The sequence below is a fragment of the Carassius carassius genome, chromosome 46 (assembly GCF_963082965.1).
Source record: "Carassius carassius chromosome 46, fCarCar2.1, whole genome shotgun sequence".
In the NCBI taxonomy this organism is placed as follows: Eukaryota; Metazoa; Chordata; class Actinopteri; order Cypriniformes; family Cyprinidae; genus Carassius; species Carassius carassius.
Window position 1 is genome coordinate 3,256,990 of NC_081800.1, and position 19,928 is coordinate 3,276,917.

Below are 19,928 nucleotides of genomic sequence, written 5' to 3' on the forward strand. Positions count from 1 at the left end.
CTTGCCTCTTTGATTTCTTCTTATTTGTGTGTGTGTGTTTTGTTGTTAGGAGAGACATGGTTTTCAGGACACGTGCAGTTAATCAAACAACTCAAATACTAAACCAAACCAAGCAATATGTTCCACTGGTTTGGTTTCACATCTTTACTTCACAACTAATATGATGTTCAGTTTATAAATAGATAAAAATAACTAAATTCCTCTATAGCTCAGAACAGTTAAAGGCTTCAGTGAAATTGCTGTCCTCTGAATGGTTCAGTCAAGCTCTACAGTATCTCTAATTTGATTCATCATCTCAAGACCCTCATGATAAAATGCTGTAAGAATAATTTTGATCCGTCTATATATATATATATATATATATATATATATATATATATATATATATATACCGGATCACAAAACCAGTTTTAAGTCGCTGGGGTATATTTGTCAAAATTAATGATTTTTCTTTTATGACATAAAATAATTAAGATATTAAGTAAAGATCATGTTCCATGAAGATAATTTGTAAATTTCCTACTGTTAATATAATAAAACTTAATTTTCGATTAGTAATATGTATTAAGAATTCATTTACTTAAGAAGACTGTTTTTATTAATATCATTACACTTTATTTATCAAGTCAAGTCAAGTCACCTTTATTTATATAGCGCTTTAAACAAAATACATTGCGTCAAAGCAACTGAACAACATTCATTAGGAAAACAGTGTCAATAATGCAAAAATGATAGTTAAAGGCAGTTCATCATTGGATTCAGTGATGTCATCTCTGTTCAGTTAAATAGTGTCTGTGCATTTATTTGCAATCAAGTCAACGATATCGCTGTAGATGAAGTGACCCCAACTAAGCAAGCCAGAGGCGACAGCGGCAAGGAACCGAAACTCCATCGGTGACAGAATGGAGAAAAAAACCTTGGGAGAAACCAGGCTCAGTTGGGGGGGCCAGTTCTCCTCTGACCAGACGAAACCAGTAGTTCAATTCCAGGCTGCAGCAAAGTCAGATTGTGCAGAAGAATCATCTGTTTCCTGTGGTCTTGTCCTGGTGCTCCTCTGAGACAAGGTCTTTACAGGGGATCTGTATCTGGGGCTCTAGTTGTCCTGGTCTCCACTGTCTTTCAGGGATGTAGAGGTCCTTTCTAGGTGCTGATCCACCATCTGGTCTGGATACGTACTGGATCCGGGTGACTGCAGTGACCCTCTGATCTGGACACAGACTGGATCTGGTGGCAAAGGAAAGGAAAAGGATCTGCCACCCGCAGTTGATTTTGATATTCTAGGTATTATCAAATTGCCTGAGTTTTGAGAACGTAGCGGACGTAGAGGATTATAATGTAAATGGAGCTCATTCAAATACTGAGGTGCTTTCTAAGGAAAGATTGTGATCAAATAGCACACCTAGGTTTCTAACTGATGATGAAGAATTGACAGAGCAACCATCAAGTCTTAGACAGTGTTCTAGGTTATTACAAGCTGAGTTTTTAGGTCCTATAATCAACACCTCTGTTTTTTCAGAATTTAGCAGTAAGAAATTACTCGTCATCCAGTTTTTTATATCGACTATGCAATCCATTAGTTTTTCAAATTGGTGTGTTTCACCGGGCCGCAAAGAAATATAGAGCTGAGTATCATCAGCATAACAGTGAAAGCTAACACCATGTTTCCTGATGATATCTCCCAAGGGTAACATATAAAGCGTGAAGAGTAGCGGCCCTAGTACTGAGCCTTGAGGCACTCCATACTGCACTTGTGATCGATAGGATACATCTTCATTCACTGCTACGAACTGATGGCGGTCATATAAGTACGATTTAAACCATGCTAATCCACTTCCACTGATGCCAACAAAGTGTTCAAGTCTATGCAAAAGAATGTTGTGGTCAATTGTGTCAAACGCAGCACTAAGATCCAATAAAACTAATAGAGAGATACACCCACGATCAGATGATAAGAGCAGATCATTTGTAACTCTAAGAAGAGCAGTCTCAGTACTATGATACGGTCTAAATCCTGACTGGAAATCCTCACATATACCATTTTTCTCTAAGAAGGAATATAATTGTGAGGATACCACCTTTTCTAGTATCTTGGACAGAAAAGGGAGATTCGAGATTGGTCTATAATTAACTATTTCTTTGGGGTCAAGTTGTGGTTTTTTGATGAGAGGCTTAATAACAGCCAGTTTGAAGGTTTTGGGGACATATCCTAATGACAATGAGGAATTAATAATAGTCAGAAGAGGATCTATGACTTCTGGAAGCACCTCTTTTAGGAGCTTAGATGGTATAGGGTCTAACATACATGTTGTTGGTTTAGATGATTTAACAAGTTTATACAATTCTTCCTCTCCTATGGTAGAGAATGAGTGGAACTGTTCCTCAGGGGGTCTATAGTACACTGTCTGATGTGATACTGTAGCTGACGGCTGAATGGTTGCAATTTTATCTCTAATAGTATCGATTTTAGAAGTAAAGTAGTTCATAAAGTCTTTACTGCTGTGGTGTTGGGAAAAGTCAACACTTGTTGAGGCTTTATTTTTCATTAGTTTAGCCACTGTATTGAATAAATACCTGGGGTTATGTTTGTTTTCTTCTAAAAGAGAAGAAAAGTAATCGGATCTAGCAGTTTTTAATTATTTTCTGTAGGATAGGTTACTTTCCGGCCAAGCAATACAAAATACCTCTAGTTTGGTCTTCCTCCATGCTTGGATTTATTCTGTGAAACCTTAACCTTAATCACCAAACAGTCATGAAAACTGTCACAGTGTAAAACATTACATTAATTGTGGTGATTTTAATGCAAATCTTCAAATTAGCATGACTTTATAGGAATCCCCCAGGAACACATAAATGTGAAATTCATCATATTTACTTATTCTCTTTTCTGAGAGACAACAGTGAAATTAACACGCACAATTGCATCGTCGAAAGTGGTTATTTAAATGATGTTTGTATGTGATGATTGCGGCGCTGTCTGTGGTCACTTGTGCAGCCAGCTGGCTCTGATATTTCAATATAGTGATGAAATAAAATTGCCTGCATTCAACTTCTATTTCCAAATTGATAAGATGAATACCAATCAGCCTTCATGTAATCAACCACGATGTTTGCATTTATTTCTGCCTATTATGTGATTAGACTGTGAACTATTTAGGAGAAAAACTACTTTTTGGAAACTACAGATTGAAAGCCACTAGCTAATGATCCAAGCACACAATGAGGTCATGTGACAGTATGCAGTACGTATGCTAGTATTATACGCAGAACTTTCCAAGTGTCATCTTTAAATCTGTTCTAATTTAAGATTTAGATATCTTTTTTTTAATCAATGTCTTGTTAAAATAAACTCATGGTGCTTTCATATTAAAAACATCACAGTGGAAGGGTTCTCATTTGCATGTTTGGTGACAAACAAAAACAAGTCAAATGTACACTTGTAAAAATAGTTTAATGCGTGTGATCCGGGGCTAACTGGGTGAAGACGGGTTCTACCAGTATTGAACTGCAGTTAATTCATGATTTACAACATGGGGGTGGAAAGTACACATTCTGTCACATTATTATATTGTGATCCTACAGACATCACATGATTAATCCAGAATTGATCAATATTATTAATCATAAAAAAGTCACACCAAAACTATGACATACAAACACATCATACACAATTCTAAACGTGATCTCTAGCCAGAGACAAAATACAGTATCATGATTTAAAAGAAGAAAACTTTCTGTACATGGTTATCTTGCTTAGAACAAAAGGAAAAACAAGTTCAGAAAACAACTAAAAATAAAGTACAATTCACAGGTTTGTGTGTCCCGATTACTTTGACTTCCTTCGTTTTGCCTGCGTGGGACTGGCTCCAGTGTTCGATTCTTGAAAGACAGAAGAAACAAAAGATAAGTTAGTCATCAAAAACATTTATTTCAGCACTTGTGGTAAACTGTCTGGTGAAAAACGGCGGATATTTTCTCCTTTTAAAGATTCTTGTCGAAAAAGAAACACCACCAATACTTTACAGACAGAAACATCTATTATTGGAGCAAACTATTTCCGTACTGTTCAGAATATAAAACAGGGTTTTCTTAATTGGAAATAGATTTGGAAAAATGGGGTCATCTTATTTACAGGGTCAATAACTCTACATGTCAATACATCCGTAACAATAGGTGGCGCCGATTACTAGTAAAATGAGAGCACCTCCCTGAACGGAAGAGACCCACTAAGGTTTATATTGCTCTACTGTGTTATGACATGTAGCTCAGAGTTTCTCAACTAGTGGGTCACCAACCAAAAGAGGGTTACAAGAGGGCCACGGAGTGGACAGCCAAAGAAACAACAACAAACTTAGTTTTTCTAATGCGATAGTTTTATTTTAAGACATGCGTGAAAGATGTTGACACTTCTGTCAGATGCAGTTTAGGAGTGCTTTATTTTAATAATTTAGTAATTATTTAAATACCTAACACAAATTTAGTTAATCTTAAATGGTATAATAATGAAGTGATGACTGGACGTCTAACCTGTACCTTTTCCTGTGTTGGAGGACGCTGAGCCTGGCCTAGCAGCTCTTTTTCTCTGGCCATTGTCGGATGCTTCCTCCTCAGGTTCCTTGTCTGTTCGTGAGCTTCGTCGACTAGGACCTTTGGCTTTCTCAGTAGTGGCCCTTGTATCCCTGGAGAAGGAACAAAGGGCAATAGGGATAAAAAAAAAAAAAAAGTTCAAAATGCTGTGGAGAGGAGTCTGTTTGCATGCTACATATATTCTCTAGTTTTCTTTGGAAATCTATTGTTTTCAATGGTCTTAAAACTGAAGAAAATGAGCACATCTGGGCCCTGTACAACTGAGGAATTCACACTTGCTGTTTTTCCTCATCTACCACAGATAACGTCCGTCCTGTTCATGACCGTTTTACTAAACGGCCACGCTGCCCCGTGCACGGACCCGTGCAGGGAATCTACAGGTCTGCTATATACATACCTTGGGGCTAAGATGACGGGCGTCTTTCTTTTCTTTGCCCATCTGTTATAGAAGTGGAAAAACAGCGGTAAACTGCTTTGATGCTGAACAACATTTTTGCCTCCTTCCCCATATTTGAGTAATGATCAAGAAAAAGAATGATTTCATGAATCATTCCATGATTATTAGTGTTCATGAGGGTGAGTTCATTCAGATGATCCAATAAAACTGATCTTCAATAAATAAAATCAACCTTGATTGAAATACAATTGACAAATGTATTCGTTAAAAATGTTAAGAATAAAATTTAAATGATGGTGAAAAAAAACTGAAAAACAGTCAGTCTTCACAACTAATGCTGAACATGAAGTTTATAAAATTATTGAAGAAAGAACATTACATATTGCCTTACCCTTGTTCTGCTGCAGTGCTAACCCCTTGTCCTGTAAATAAAGACAACTCAAATTAGTTGTGTTAAACACTGACTGTGCACAGTGTTTCTCTGTTTGTCCACTTCAGGCTTTATCCCTGGGAGTTCCTCTGAGCCAAGCTGGTGCAAAGCAGAGTCAGACTAGAGAAACAGTTTTGGTCAAAGCATGCTTCACATCATCTTTAATACGATTAGCATATGCTAAAGTCCAAAGTATACTTCTAACCACATTATACTTTGTATGCTTAGGTCACACATGCCCATTGATTTGTTTTGCGTGAATTAGTTGTTCCACAAAGTTGCAACGATGCCCGTTGTATTCACGGTCAAAAAATAAATGGAAGAGGTGGAACAACAGCAAACTTCCAAAGACCAAACACTTGAGTGAGTAGCTTTGTGAAATTATGCTACATAAAACTAAATAAAAGCAGACGGGCTGAATGAGACGCAAATTCACTCTCTGACAGCAGGAGGCACTTATGGAACAGCAGTGATACAGCTTTTCATTGGTTACCGCTGTAAACAAAGCTGCATTAACATGCATTATACAGAGAGAAGATGAAAAGTAAATAGCATTTACATTTTCGTAAGTCAGTCAGTCAATGCATTTGGTCACATGCATAGGTATACTTAAGTTGGATCATATAGGACCAGGGGCGCCATAAAGGTGGGGGTGGGGGGGTTGTTAGAACGATTCCAAGGGCCCTTGTTCATGGGGCCCAGAAGCCATAGCGCCGCCCCTGCATGTGACTACCACTTGCATGGGTAAAAATAAGATTTTATTAAAGCATTTACCAGCTTGGGCACATGAAGCTTGGTCTTCTTGTGGAGCTTCAGGATGAACTGTGTAATTAAATTAAAAGAATATCTTCGAATTAAAAATCATAAACATGACATGACAGGACAACTAACGAAATTGCCTTGATACCATCAAGTAGTTACCTGAGATGCTAGGAGCATCAATAATTGCTTCTTTTGTTTCAGCTGAGTCAGGTACACTAGTGTCTGCCAATGTAGAAGGCTGCTGTTCCCCAGAGAGTTGTGCAAGTGTTGCAGTGGAGGAGCCGGAAGTTGTAGTGGGAGGTCCTGGAGCAGCAGTGGGTGCAGAGACAGAATCTGCAGGCAAACTAGTGGATGGTGAAGAAGTAGCAACAGGACTAGACAGGTGAACCATCCCAGGGGTAGAGGCTGGGGGCGGCATTTTAGACGATGGTGTAGATGTAGGGACTGGAGAATGAGTGGGTGCAGGTTTAGGAGAAGACACTTTTGGAGGAAGTGCAGATTGCTGAGACGCTATTTGAGCAGCTGGAACAGTCACTGTAGCAGTGGGCTGGAGTGCGGATACCGTTTCAGATGTAACTGCACAAGAAGCTTGAGTTGGGGCAACATCCAGAGACTTTCCTATATGAGTGACAGGGTTTCGCTCTTTTTGATCATCAGCACTGCTCGAAGATATGCTGGGTGTGGTACTTTTGCTTACAACAGTCTGGACTGGACTGCTTTTGGCTAACATTGTTGTTGTAGACAGGGGACTTCTGCGTGAAACAGCCGTAGCCCCTGGGCTAGAGCAAGCAGGTGGAGAAGCCAATAGCTGCTGAAAGGGTGAGGACTTGCCAGAATGTAACACCGTCTGCCCAACAGGACTAGATTTCGGGCCACTAGCATTAGAGACACCCTCCTGTTTTGGAACTCCAGGACTTGGCTGTTGAGGTGACGGTACTACGTTTACAGGGGAAGCCTGACTTGCAGGTACTTGAACCTGAAGCTGCCCAATGACAGTGCGGCTCTGCTGAGTGGCAGCTATGCTTACAGCAGGTGAGTTTGTCAGCATAGATGTTGATGGTGGTGCAGAGGGTGGTGATGTAGTTGACACCTGGGTAGGAGTAAGTTGGATATTTGCAGAGACTATGGTGACAGGCTGAGACATGACGTTAGTACTTGATGGAACAGTCGTAGCTTGAAATATTGAATACACAGGTCCTGTGATGAACTGTGGACGCATTTGGGTAGGATTTTGTTGACGGACATCAGGAGGTCTTATATTTTTATTGGGTACTGCTAGTACCTTAGAAACAACAGCAGGAGGAACGACAGAAGCCGTGTTGGTAGCAGAGCTAATGGGATTAGAGGTTACAAAGACTGTGATCTGATTTTGTGGAGTTTGTGCTGATGAGATGGGCCTTTGCAAGACCGTTTGAGAGGCATTTGAGATTGGTATAAGATTGTGATTTGAACTTACTGAAGAATTGGGAACTGAAGTAAGGCTTAAGAGCACAGTTTGGTTTGAACTAACACTTGATACAGCACTGACAGACTGCAGGTTTGCACTGCTACTGGCTACAGTATTTGGACTTGATACTGAAGCAGATTTAGGTTTCTGATCAATTTCCCTTGAAGACAAAGTGGTACCAATATTTGTGCTCTGTGAGACAACAGGATTAGGTTGGTTCTCCTGTGCTGGTGGAGCATGAGGGCTTTCTTTCTGCACAGGTTCTCCACCCACTTGAGGAATATTTTGAGATTTCACTGACAAAGATGGGTTTCCTGTATTGTCTAATAGCTGATTCAGAGACGTTGGAGCATCTCTAAATGCTGGTGATACAGCAGAGCCAAGGTCATGTTGTGGTGTTGTCCGAGGCTGTTGCTTATCTTCAGCACGCTGTTCAACCAAATTGTTAGGCTCTTGCCGTCTGGGTTCCTGAGACGAAACCCGAGGGCTTGCCATTTTAAAAGCAGTCTGCTCTCTTAACTGACCTGCCTGGTGCTGCTCTGCTTGTGTAGTCACTACCTGGCCATCTCTAACTGTATCGGCAATAACAGGTATGGTTTGCTGAGAATTTAAACTCTGCTGTGATTCTCCAGGACCTGCTGATGACAAAGATGCAGAGGTAGTTGGGAGCACTGATTTGGGACTAACCATCATGTTCTGTGGACTAACCCTCATTTGCTGTGGATGTGGAGGTGATGTCAGTGATGTTTTGGCACCCTTCTGTCTTCCTGGGCTTGGGGTGGCAGCTTTTCTATTTGAGGCAGGACTGGATCTTCGACTATTACTGGGACTACCTCTTTTAGCTTGCCCAATACCGCTCTGTTTGTCGTGTTTTCCTCCGGAGCTTACCATGCCACCACCTGATGGATAAGACTGTGGGCCATTATTGTTTCCACTGGTATTATTGTTGACAGGAAGATTTGCTAGGTTGGGCGGAGCCTGGCCAATTGCTTTAAGTGTAGTTGGGTTAAGACCTTGCTGATCAAAGCCTCGATTAAGGTTCGGCTGCCGCGGTGGCAGAGGAATGTTAATTTTTGGAGGGAAAAGGCCAGCAATAGAGGCATTCAGTCTCTCAGGGGACAGATTTATTTCAGAGGGTTCAGTACTAGGTGGACGGTTGGTTGGAGTTAAAGGGTGGTGATATGGTCGGGGACTGGCTCGGTTAGGTGTTTTAGGGCGAGAACTCTGGGAAGTTGCAGGAGAGCTTGAAAAGTGAATATTATGAGAGCCAGCCATTGCTGTCACTTGCTGGGACTGCTGTTGGGGACTTGCTCCTGGCTGGTGGGGCACTGATAAAGGCACAGATTTCATTAAATGAGTATTTGAACCTTGATTGGGAATCAATGGTTGATTTCCATTTCCTGATTGCTGACCAATTTCTAGGGGTACCCGGTCCTGCATGCTATGATTTCCAGGGGTTTCCTCTGGTGGTGTTGGTTGTCCAACCTCTGAATGGGGTGTTCTTCTTGCTGGTCCAGTGAGAGGTGGATTAACCATAAGTGGCATTCCTCTGGCTTTATCAGGAGAAGGTGGAACACCTCCATGGCCTTGAAGATCGATCATTACAGGCATGTTGCCTGGCTGTGATACAGGCATTCTCTGAGAAGGATCATTAGTATTGGCTAAACCCTTTGGCATGTGTCCACCTTGCTGTAGTGGCATTCGATTCTTAGCTTCTTGTTGCATTTTAAGCATCATCATCATTTGTTGTTGTTGTTGTTGCTGCTGCTGCTGATGTTGTTGTTGCTGTTGTGCCTGTTGTTGTTGCTGTTGTGCCTGTTGTTGTTGCTGTGACTGCAGTTGCTGTTGGAGGTGCTGCGGTGGTGGTTGATGTTGTTGTTGCATCTGCATTGACTGCTGTGAATGAATCTGTGTCTGGACATGATGGGGTCCTTGTGATGTTCCAGCTTGACCTTGAGGACCCTGCATACTCTGCATTTGCATTTGTTGCTGTTGCATTTGCTGCTGCTGGATCTGTTGATGCTGTTGCTGCATCTGTTGCTGCTGCTGTTGCTGTAACTGCTGCTGTTGTTGCATTTGTTGCATCTGTTGCTGCTGCTGTTGTTGCTGTTGTTGTAACTGCTGCTGTTGCTGCATTTGTTGCATCTGTTGCTGCTGTTGTGGGGGCAAAAACTGCATAGGCATCTGCTGTAATACCCTTTGATCTCCGGACTGTCCAGGCAGACCTAAAAACAAAATGGTAAATAAATGAAAATTCTCTAATTAAATTAATGTATAAACAATAAATAGTCAAAAGTCATTAAATCATTTACCTTGTCGATTAGTGAATTCAGAAAGTTTAGAGTTAGAGTCAATGCCAGACCCTTGATCACTACCCAGCCCTTGCATCTCTACTTCTTCCATTCCATGAGGCAGTGAATCCAGACCACTAAGGAAGACACATTTATCAAACTTTGTAGTTATATTCAACAGTGCAACAGAGTTATTTACTCTAAATAACTTACAAAAAAAAATATCAAAGAATAAAAAGCATTTACCTCAGATTGTCAATAGGCTGTTGTCCTTCCTCTACTTTTGGCTTCTTCTTACGAGGAGGTTTCTTCTTTTTAGGCTTGACCTGGTTCGCAGCACCCGCACCTGTTCCTTGCTTCCCACCAGGACCAAACTGACTGGCAGAAATATCACTTTGGAGAAGATTTACTAATAAGGGACTAGTTAGTGTCACATCCTTGTTCACTGGAAATCCACCTGCTTGGCCACATGGGCCTCCCATTGGCATCTGACCAGCAAACTGAGGATTGAAGGACATACCATGACCAGGAAAATTACCATTGCCAACCTGTAAATGTTGAGAACTCCCCAACATACCCTGCTGTTGCTGCTGATTCTGCAGGTCTGGAACCATCTGCTGGCTGATATCAGCATTTCCATTACTATCTCCTAACTGATGTTGCTGCTGCAGAATCACCTGTTGTTGTTTTTGCTGAAGCTGTTGTTGTACTAAATGATGACTTCCTGGAAGACGCATTTGAGGCCCATGCATCCCTAATGCTTGGTTGGGGTTGCCATTTATTGGAATTTGTTGAGACTGTTGTTGTACCATTTGCTGATGGGGTTGCTGTAGCTGTTGTTGCTGCTGTTGCATTTGTAACTGTTGTGGCTGCTGGTGTTGCAGTTGTAGTTGCTGCTGTTGTAACTGCTGTTGTTGTAGTTGCTGTTGCTGTTGTTGCAAATGAGCCATTTGTTGTTGCTGATGCTGTTGCGGAATCATCTGTTGCTGACCCATCTGAGATTGAAACTGCGGCATATTACCTTGGATACTAGGTGAAGGACCTCTCATTATCTGGCCTTGCATTACTCCGGGTTGACCTTTTGGGCCAAAGGCCTGCTTGTTACCCTGTATCTGACTAGCTACCATGTGTTCCATCATAGCATTTTGCTGTTGCTGCTGTTGTTGCTGCTGAAGCAATAATGCCTGATGTCCCTGTCCTCCAACAAGCTGGTTTTGGCTCTGCATGATCCCTTGACCTTGTGGTGGCATCATTTGCTTAGGAGGGGTCATTCCTCGCTGCCCAGTATTCACTGGCCTGGATAAAACAGTCTGGCCCCCTGTTTGGTTTTGCACCATTTGACTTTGGGTAGAAGCTACAACCTGTGTTTGATGCTGTGATTGTGGTACACCCATCATTTGAGTCTGAAGACCTTGCTGAGGTTGCCCCATACTACCACCTGAGGTGGTGCCTGGGGGTTGGGCTGGCATGCCACTGTGGTGGGTCATTCCAGCACCTTGAAGGGGATTTGACTGCATGTGGTTTGGCGCTGAGGCTGATGACTGGACACCTATAATGAGATTTTAAGATGTGTTGAAAATTCTCTATACTAGACAAAACTTCATATTAGAACAGAAGTTTAAAAACGGCATTAAAACAATCCACACATCTTACCAGAGTTCGCCATGCTCTGACTATTTTGTAGTTGGGGTGTACCACCTGCCCCAGCAGTAGTAACCTGTCCTTGTCCAAAATTCTGATTAACAGGAGCATTTGGGAAACCCATTGGCATTCGTTTAGGCATACCTGCAATATATACACATGAATTTATTCAAATACAGGTAACCAAATAAATAATACATTATCACTTTTACCTTAAGAATGTCAGCATGTAAAATGCTGAAAACATACCTCCCATTCCACCTTGAGGAACCTGTCCATGTTGTGGAATACTCATAAAGCCAGGCTGAATGTTTCCTTGCTGGCCCATCACAGCTCTTCCTGGAGATCCAACACCTTGTGGGAAACCCTGAGGGGTTGTGGGACGCGGACCAAGTTGCCCCTGTCCCATCATTGGAGGTGTTCCAGGTGAACCCTGTTGAAAAGGTGATGATGACGAACCAGGGGACTTAGCTGCAAGACTTCCTTGTGGGGCAGATGAGAGAGGCAAAGGAGGAGGCGCTCTTGAGACAACTACACCTGGTGCTCCCTGAGGGCCTTTGGGCTGAGGGGTTGCAAACTGGTTTGCCCCTGTCTGCTGTGGTTGCAACTGATGCTGTGCCATTGTATTGAAAACCTGTCCAGCCTGCTGGCTTCCAAACGGATATGGTGGTGGTGGATGATTGGGCGTCTGAACAGATGTTAAAGAGGGTTGACGCTGTCCCATTTGTGGTTGTGGTGGGGCTTTCCTCCAACCTGGTCCCATAGGACCCTGGACAGGTGGTGGTTGGAGAACTCCAGAGGGCAACTGGTTCCAGCCAGGAGGTATAGGCATCTGGTTGGAGGGGTTGAAAGGACCACGTGCACCACCTAGTTGGGCCATCTGAACCTGCTGTTGTTGTTGTTGTTGATGTTGTTGTTGATGAAGTTGCTGTAAGGCTGTAGGATTTAGCTGCCGATTTGCTTGCATGGCTTGCATGTGATGTCCCTGTGGTCCTAAGTTGCCGAGTGGACCATGTCCCACTTGAGGATGTTGGAGTTGTTGTTGCTGCTGTTGCTGTAAGGCCAACCCTGAAATCGTGGGATCCATTGTGTCTGAAAAAAAAATTAAATAAAAAATTGTGAACACAAGTGTGAAAACTTTTGAAATATGAAATGAGATCTACATCCTTGTTAATAAGATTCCAAGGCTTTTCACATAAAAATAATCTGGACTTCCACTTTTGACCAATTTGATCATGAACCATCTTAATGCTGGAATACACTACATAACTTTTAAAAACTAGAGGCTGTGGCCATTTTACACTATGCGATTTTCTGTGAAATCTGTCAACTGCAGACTGGATTTGAATTTCAGCCACTAATGTTGATTCATCCATCAATTCATCATCTGTAAATCTTGTCAATAGTTGTGTAGTGTATTCCAGCCTTTAGTTGATATGACATCAGAGGAGCACCTACTCACCTGTAAATCAACCGACGCACTAAAACAATACATTTAAACTTTGTCAGTTAAGTGTAACTTAAAAGAAAATAAACTTTGAATTAAAAAAAATAATGCCACACAGAACATATGAAGCACAATCCTCAAATGTGCACTTAATAGAGGTACTAAAACTTCAGCTTGAAACACATTTTTGTGTTATTTTCAACATAAAAAAAAACACTTGCATAGTGACTGATGCATGTAGTCATAAAACCAGAGGACCCACAGAAATCTATGGTCATAGGCGACATCTGAAATGCATGCAACTACCAGCTATGAACTGCTGATGTGTCCTGTCTGACAGATGTATCTCCAACATATATCTTAATACAAGGTGTAAACAGGGTCTATAATTCTGTCCTGTGACAGAGACGTTTGGCTCAACTACACTCAAAGAAAACAGTGTGAGAAAATAAATTTGAGAACAATCCATAAAACAGACAAACGGTCCCAATGGTGGTGCAACTACTGCTTTTACCTTTGTAGGGCAGTATGGAATATAAATAATTATTTATATTTTGTTTGAATTAAACCATTATCATTACCTGTCTGTGAAGGTGGCCTTGGTGCTCTTGGCTGCATTGGTGCACCACTATTCGGTACCATTCCCTGTGCTGCCATATTAGCCCCAGGAGGCATCATGGACACCGAAGGATTATTCATACGCATTCCAGCTGAAAAACAAGTATTTCTTCAGCATACATTTGCCTAATTAAATTAAGTCATCCTGAAGGCCTTGATTACAGTGTTTCCCAAACATTGATTTATTAATATCAACACGGACCGCCACAAATAGATTTTCCGAAATGCATTGACTTCATTGAATAAACATGAGCTCTACACGTTTCAAAGTAAAAATGCGGCGCGGGTGTTTTTTTTTATATCAATGTATCTTTAAAGGGACGCTTTTATCCAAAACGACTTACAAATGAGGACAATGTAAAAGTTTGAAACGTTTCGATGCTATAATGCCTGATAGAGCAGTGTTTATTATTACAGCCGTTACCGGGGAAACCGCTATTTCTGACGCTCCAAAAGCGCCCTCTGCTGGCAAATAATGAATTTGCATTTTCAATCAGCACGTCTGACAACACACTGAGTTTAGGTCTGTGGGAAACACTGGATTAGTTTGTACAGGTGTGTTTGATTAGGGTTAAAGATAAACTCCGCAAGACGGTGCACCTCTAGAAGTTAAGCACTTGTGTATAATTACCCTGGCCCTGCTGCATGGGGAATCCAACATCCATTCTCATCTGAACAGGTGCACCAAGAGGTCCATTTACCCTTACTTCTTGACTGCGGCCCTGTCCAACCGCAACGTTAATGGCTCCTTCACCTGTATGAACCCAACAGGCCGATCAACACATTTGCTGATTGTAGAACAAACGCTAAAATTAAACTTGTATGTGATTAAAAATTAGGGATGCACTGAATATTTGGCCACCGAAAATTTTTGGTTTTCGGTTTTCGGCCGATAGACTTTTATCACCGAAACAAAACGGCCGAAATGTTGTGAGGACGCAAACAGAAACCGCGACCTGCACGTGCACCTGCATAGCGCAGACCACGAGCTCCCCGCGACATTCACTTCACACCAGTGAGAACATTCTCTCTCTTCTTATTCCTTTATTCGCAGCACTAAAGCGTCTCCTAACAAAGAGATTAAGATGGACCACGAAGTGAAAACAAAAAAAAGTACAGTCTTTTAGAGTCTGTTAGCACACGTCTCACTGAGATCTTTTCCGATCCTCCGCACTTCATCGCGAATGTGCTTGATCCACGTTATAAAGACCATTACTTGGATGCGGAAATAAGGCAGCGCGCACGAGAAATGATCCAGGCCGCGCTGGATGCGGAAAACCCGCGTGGAGACGGAGAAGCGCAGAAAAAAAGACTTGTCTCTGCACCAATGAGGCGCATGCACCCTCGGTGTCTGATGTGTTCAGTGAAATTCTGCAAGAAAGTGCCTCAAATAATAATAATACGTTGGCTATTTTGTTCTTAGGCTACTATATATGTGACCTATACATACATATATATATATATATATATATATATACACACACATACATACATAATATCAGATTGTAGCCATATTTCTGCTAGATTTCTGCTTTAATTTAATAAAAATGTTTATTTATGCCCTGGCCCTATTTAAATACACTCTCTCAAATATTTCTCAAATGTCAGGCAGATGACAAGCTCAACTGCTTAACAGCTAGATGGTTATCTGTCTGAAGTCCCCATCCCCAGAAGTGATAACAGTCTTGCCTACTGGAGAAGTAATGCACTTTCTAGTCCTACAGAGAACAATTTCAAATGCACTTCACCTAAATGAATTTTGTTTTTATGAGAGAACAGTTCATTTTAAAACCTTTCTGCAGGCCAGTAGGCCGTACATTATTATTTAAAATTCACATGAGTGGGATAAATTTTTAGTTTGAATTTTATTTTATACTGTGCATTGTTGCAATGTGCTTAATAAATATTTGCATAATTTGTAATGATGTATTTTTATGTTTTTTTTTCTTTATAATTTATGTAATTGTAATTATATTTGAAACTTTAATATTCATTTATGCAATTGCAATGTCTTCATTTTAGTAAAGTTAGTACACGGTCATAGCAATAAATGCAATGGTACTAATAATTGGCATAATTTCTTTCGGTGTTTCGGTTTCGGTTTTCGGCCTTGGTTTTCTCTTTTTCGGTTATCGGTTTCGGCCAAGAATTTTCATTTCGGTGCATCCCTATTAAAAATACAATGTGCCAAAGAGGTCAAGCAGGAAATGAGGTTGCTGGCAGACCCTTACACTGCGTGTGGTTTGCCAAGGAAGAATTTAACACATCCGTACCTTCAATCTGCACAGAGAGGATGCCCAGATCCCGCAGCTGCTGCTGGTTGTTTTGAGCCAGGAGGCGCAGTCGCTCGGCTGCCTCTCGGGGGATGTTGAAAGTGACACGCACGCTGTTCCACGGCTCCACGCGCTCGGGTTCCAGCCTCTGAGTACCTTTATTAGACACAGAGCAGAGTACAGGAGAAACATAAGCCAACTGAGATTTAAAGCATTTAAAAAGAGCATGCAATAGAGTTTATCGCTTTTAGTCAGTGACCACTGGGTTTGAAATACAACAATGCAAGAACGAAAACTGCACTCGTCAATCCTTTTTGACAAAATGGAAAACTGGACTACTAGCCCATATCCTAAACCCTGAACAAAGAGAGTATGACGCTTTGCATTTGAAAAATAAACAGAATTCAAATTTAATGTATAAAATTCAATGAATCTTTGCAGCAATTAATCACTCTCATGCATATGAATATTAATCATAGTTTAAAGTCAAATCTTGACCTAGTAACAGCATATCAGGCATCCCGTGTAAGATGGTATCCAGCTTCTCCTGAAAGTCCTCATCATTCATGTTCCCTTTGAAGGCAACAAAGATGGTGGAGGTTGTGGTAGGGCTGCAGGAGCCATCGTCTCCATCTTCCACTCCGGAGTCGTGATCCGTGAGCGGGACGGCTCGAGGGGATTGTGCATCCAGGCAGAGCTGATGCGCCATAGCCCTTCACCAAAAGAGCTGCGTAGCCTCTGGAGACGGTGACACTGCTTAAAGAGGAACAAGATTTGTCACCATCGATGAGAACGCTATGTCTGCATCTCCTAAATATTAACATCATAATTTAGGGCTGCATCTAGCGATTATTTTGATAATCAATTAGTTGGGCAATAATTTGTCCGATTAATCGGAGTAAACTCCCTATTTTCTTTATTTTACTGACAAAAACACACAATTCCACATTCTGTCCGATGTCCTTAAAACAAATGTGCCAGCTGAATGCTATGAAAACATACAGTGCTTAATTTATTAGACAAAACACAAATATTAAAACAATAATTCTAAAAATGTTATTGGAATTTTTGGACAAATAACAAACTAAACAACTAAATAGTATTTATTCACATAATAACAAAAATGGCCTCCTTTTCCTTTGATAACAGCTCACTTGGTTGCATTGTTTATGTACTTTTTGATTAATTGGGTATCTGAATAAAAAAAAAACAAGCACTTGATGATTTTTACATTTAATCAATTTGTTTTAATAAATGTGTTAACCACTGTAGGCTACATAGTGAATAAAGCTTAAATCTGTGGATCAAAAACTAAAGCAGATAACAAAGACGAATACAATCACAGTAATGCTCTGTAGGAACACTTTGATCACAGTCAGTCTCCTCTTACTGTCATTTCTTTATCCTGTAAAAGTGTCTGATATTTACATTTAGACAATTACACGCTGCTGTCCTTTCACAGTTCCTACTCTCATAAATTACTCGCAGTGCATGTTGACTTTTAAACCTGAATGTAAGTGTTAAACAACAGGTATTTCAGCAGAGTGAATGTTTTTGCTCTGAATATTGTCTCCCTCGCCTCTCTGCGATCTGTCTGTTTAACGCACGCGCCCGCCGCTTTTCAGTAAAGATTTCAACTTAACGCAGACTGTCAGGACGGACCTTAAGGCAAAAATGGAAAGGCTTACAGATAAGGATATTTTTGCGCCAAGGTCACACACGTATCTGTAAAAGCGACTGACAGGCAAGCCATCACACTAATGCATCAGCTTGAAGCTTACAATACAGATTTATCATGTTTTGGGCAGCTTGGATCATGTACTTTTCCTGCAGGAGCTCATTCTGTTTCCTCCACTATTTGTAGATGCATTTTGTGACCAGCTGAAGTTGTACGTGCACTGTGAGCAGACCTGACTAATGGATAATGAGAATCGTTGTCGATGATTTTCATTATTGATAATAATCAGAAATGTATCAGAGACTGGTTTATATGATTTCAGGAAAATAAACCATTTTCAAGAATCAAGAAAGGTTTCAATTGAATGACTAAATGTGTCCTGTGGCAAAACATCGAATAAAAAAGTAGTAGTACATTTTTTTTTTTAAAGAAATTCAAGCTTTTATTCAGACAAATACGCACTAAACTGAGCAAAAGTGAAGACTTTTGAAAAAGCATTTTAAAATTCATTAAAAATATATATATTTCAAATAAATGCTTTTTAAACTTTCTATTCATCGAAGAATACTGAAAAAATATTGGACAGCACAACCATTTTGAATATTGATAATGAGAAATGTTTCTTGAGCAGCAAATCGTGTTTTTCTGATTTCTGAAGATCATGTGACGCTGAAGACTATTTTACATTGTAATAATATTTCACAATATACCTGTATGTAGTGTATTTTTGATTTTACAGAAACGCAGCTTTAGTGAGAATAAGAGACTTCCTTCAAAAACACAAAAGCTTAGTGTAAATGCGAGTGGACACCTCTTTAATCATTCTTTTAAAAATATACCTTCTAGTTTATACAAATTATGATTTATTAATTCAGAAGAGCTATTCATAAAGAGCTACCCAGCGTTGTCATCAAATGGTCAAAAGCGCTGAAGGACACGCTGTCATGAGGGACTGAACACTAAAGGGGTCTTCTCTATGATCTCATTTCCTGTTCGTTTGCTTCCTGCATGTTAGATGCATTTGCTGGACAAAGATTTTTCAAATATTAAAACACAGTGAAGAAGTTTCAAATTAATAACAGATAATTATGCAAGGCTGCCAGGTTTATTTATTTTAATGAGGCTTTTTTCCTTTATTAAATCTTTATTATTATTATTATTATGAGATCACAAAAAAGTTGTATAACTCTAACATTTTATACTTAATTGATATTAAGTTAGAAAACATGCTTATGGAAGATTGCAATGTGTATGAACTGCGCTATAAAGAGATGGCAGTCCTCTCAATGACCCCAAACTGAAAATGATCAAACTACCGGTACTTCACACAGTATTAAATAAATCAACATTAATGCAGTACAACAGGAAACAGTGACTGAACATGATTTCTTCAGGAGAAGAGCTGATTTATAGTGTAATGCTTTACATAGGGATGATAATACAATGACTTACACCATGTGTTTGCCAGGTACTTCAAAAATACCATGCTACCATGATTGTTAGTGCATTAGAAACTACTCAAAGTATCTTTATCAAATAAGAGATCACCAACTCAAAGAACACGGTGAATCAACACTGATTAAACTCAATAATATCAGTGATCAGACACCGAGATGTCAAACACTGCTATCAGGTGACTTTAGTAACACAGAAGAGAGTTTCACTGCAAGCTAACCCATTTGTAACCTGTAAATATCTAACACATAACATCTGGAGTACTGTTATCCTTGCCTTTATTAATGACTTAACTGAAGAGCTTCATATGGGTTTATTTCTCTAGCATTAGCATTAGCGATATCAAAACAAAGACAAACCGCCTAACTTATGTTTAAGCCAAACATACATCATTATATTGACTTTCAAACTCATATCTGGTACATGCAGTCCTAACAATAACACAGCAGCCTATAACCGAACTATTACGACGAGTTAGTCACTCCGGCTAATGTAACGTTAACGATATTAGCAAGACAAACACAGTCAGCCTCATTGGTCACTGCTTCACTAAATCTAGGCTCTTCCGTCCGTGCAGTGGACGCGTTTACATGTTAATTTCATAGAGATGTTTCCATAAGATAATGGGGAGGTAAGATCTCACCGTTGTCAGTCCATAAGGAGTGGTTTTACTGTAGTAAACAGGTTTGTGCTAGCAGACGCTAACGGCGCGTTCGAGAGGCGGCTAGGCACGTAAGTTCAACGCTTTGCGTGCGCGCACTCGCTTCACACGGGGCCGCGCGCGTCAGTGTCCGTTCTCCTGTCCAGAAACAAGAGAGAGAGTTATGAGCACTGAAACACCGTGACCAAAAGATCACGGGCACGAGCACAAAACACGTGATAAGACATGATTAGAAGTGACAACG

The 19,928-nt window shown here is 40.5% G+C and overlaps 1 protein-coding gene across 3 annotated transcripts; it reads right to left on the minus strand.

Annotated features, from left to right (window-relative positions):
• Positions 1–3,429: 3,429 nt before the first annotated feature.
• Positions 3,430–19,817, minus strand: LOC132129247 (nuclear receptor coactivator 6-like). Of its 3 annotated transcripts, none has more exons than XM_059540760.1 (15): positions 19,667–19,817; positions 16,389–16,643; positions 15,891–16,046; positions 14,249–14,371; positions 13,581–13,709; positions 11,802–12,644; positions 11,565–11,696; positions 10,158–11,460; positions 9,933–10,048; positions 6,333–9,845; positions 6,186–6,233; positions 5,373–5,403; positions 4,982–5,023; positions 4,531–4,676; positions 3,430–3,876 (listed from the first exon to the last, which is right to left on the minus strand). In XM_059540760.1, exons 2-15 carry the CDS (start codon positions 16,597–16,599, stop codon positions 3,824–3,826), a joined length of 6,846 nt encoding a protein of 2,281 aa, XP_059396743.1. In that variant the 5' UTR covers positions 16,600–16,643; positions 19,667–19,817; the 3' UTR covers positions 3,430–3,823. The 3 variants fall into 3 exon arrangements, with proteins under 3 accessions (XP_059396743.1, XP_059396742.1, XP_059396744.1); XM_059540759.1 differs by having other exon boundaries at positions 16,389–16,646; XM_059540761.1 differs by lacking the exon at positions 4,982–5,023 and having other exon boundaries at positions 16,389–16,646.
• Between the last annotated feature and the right edge of the window lie 111 nt (positions 19,818–19,928).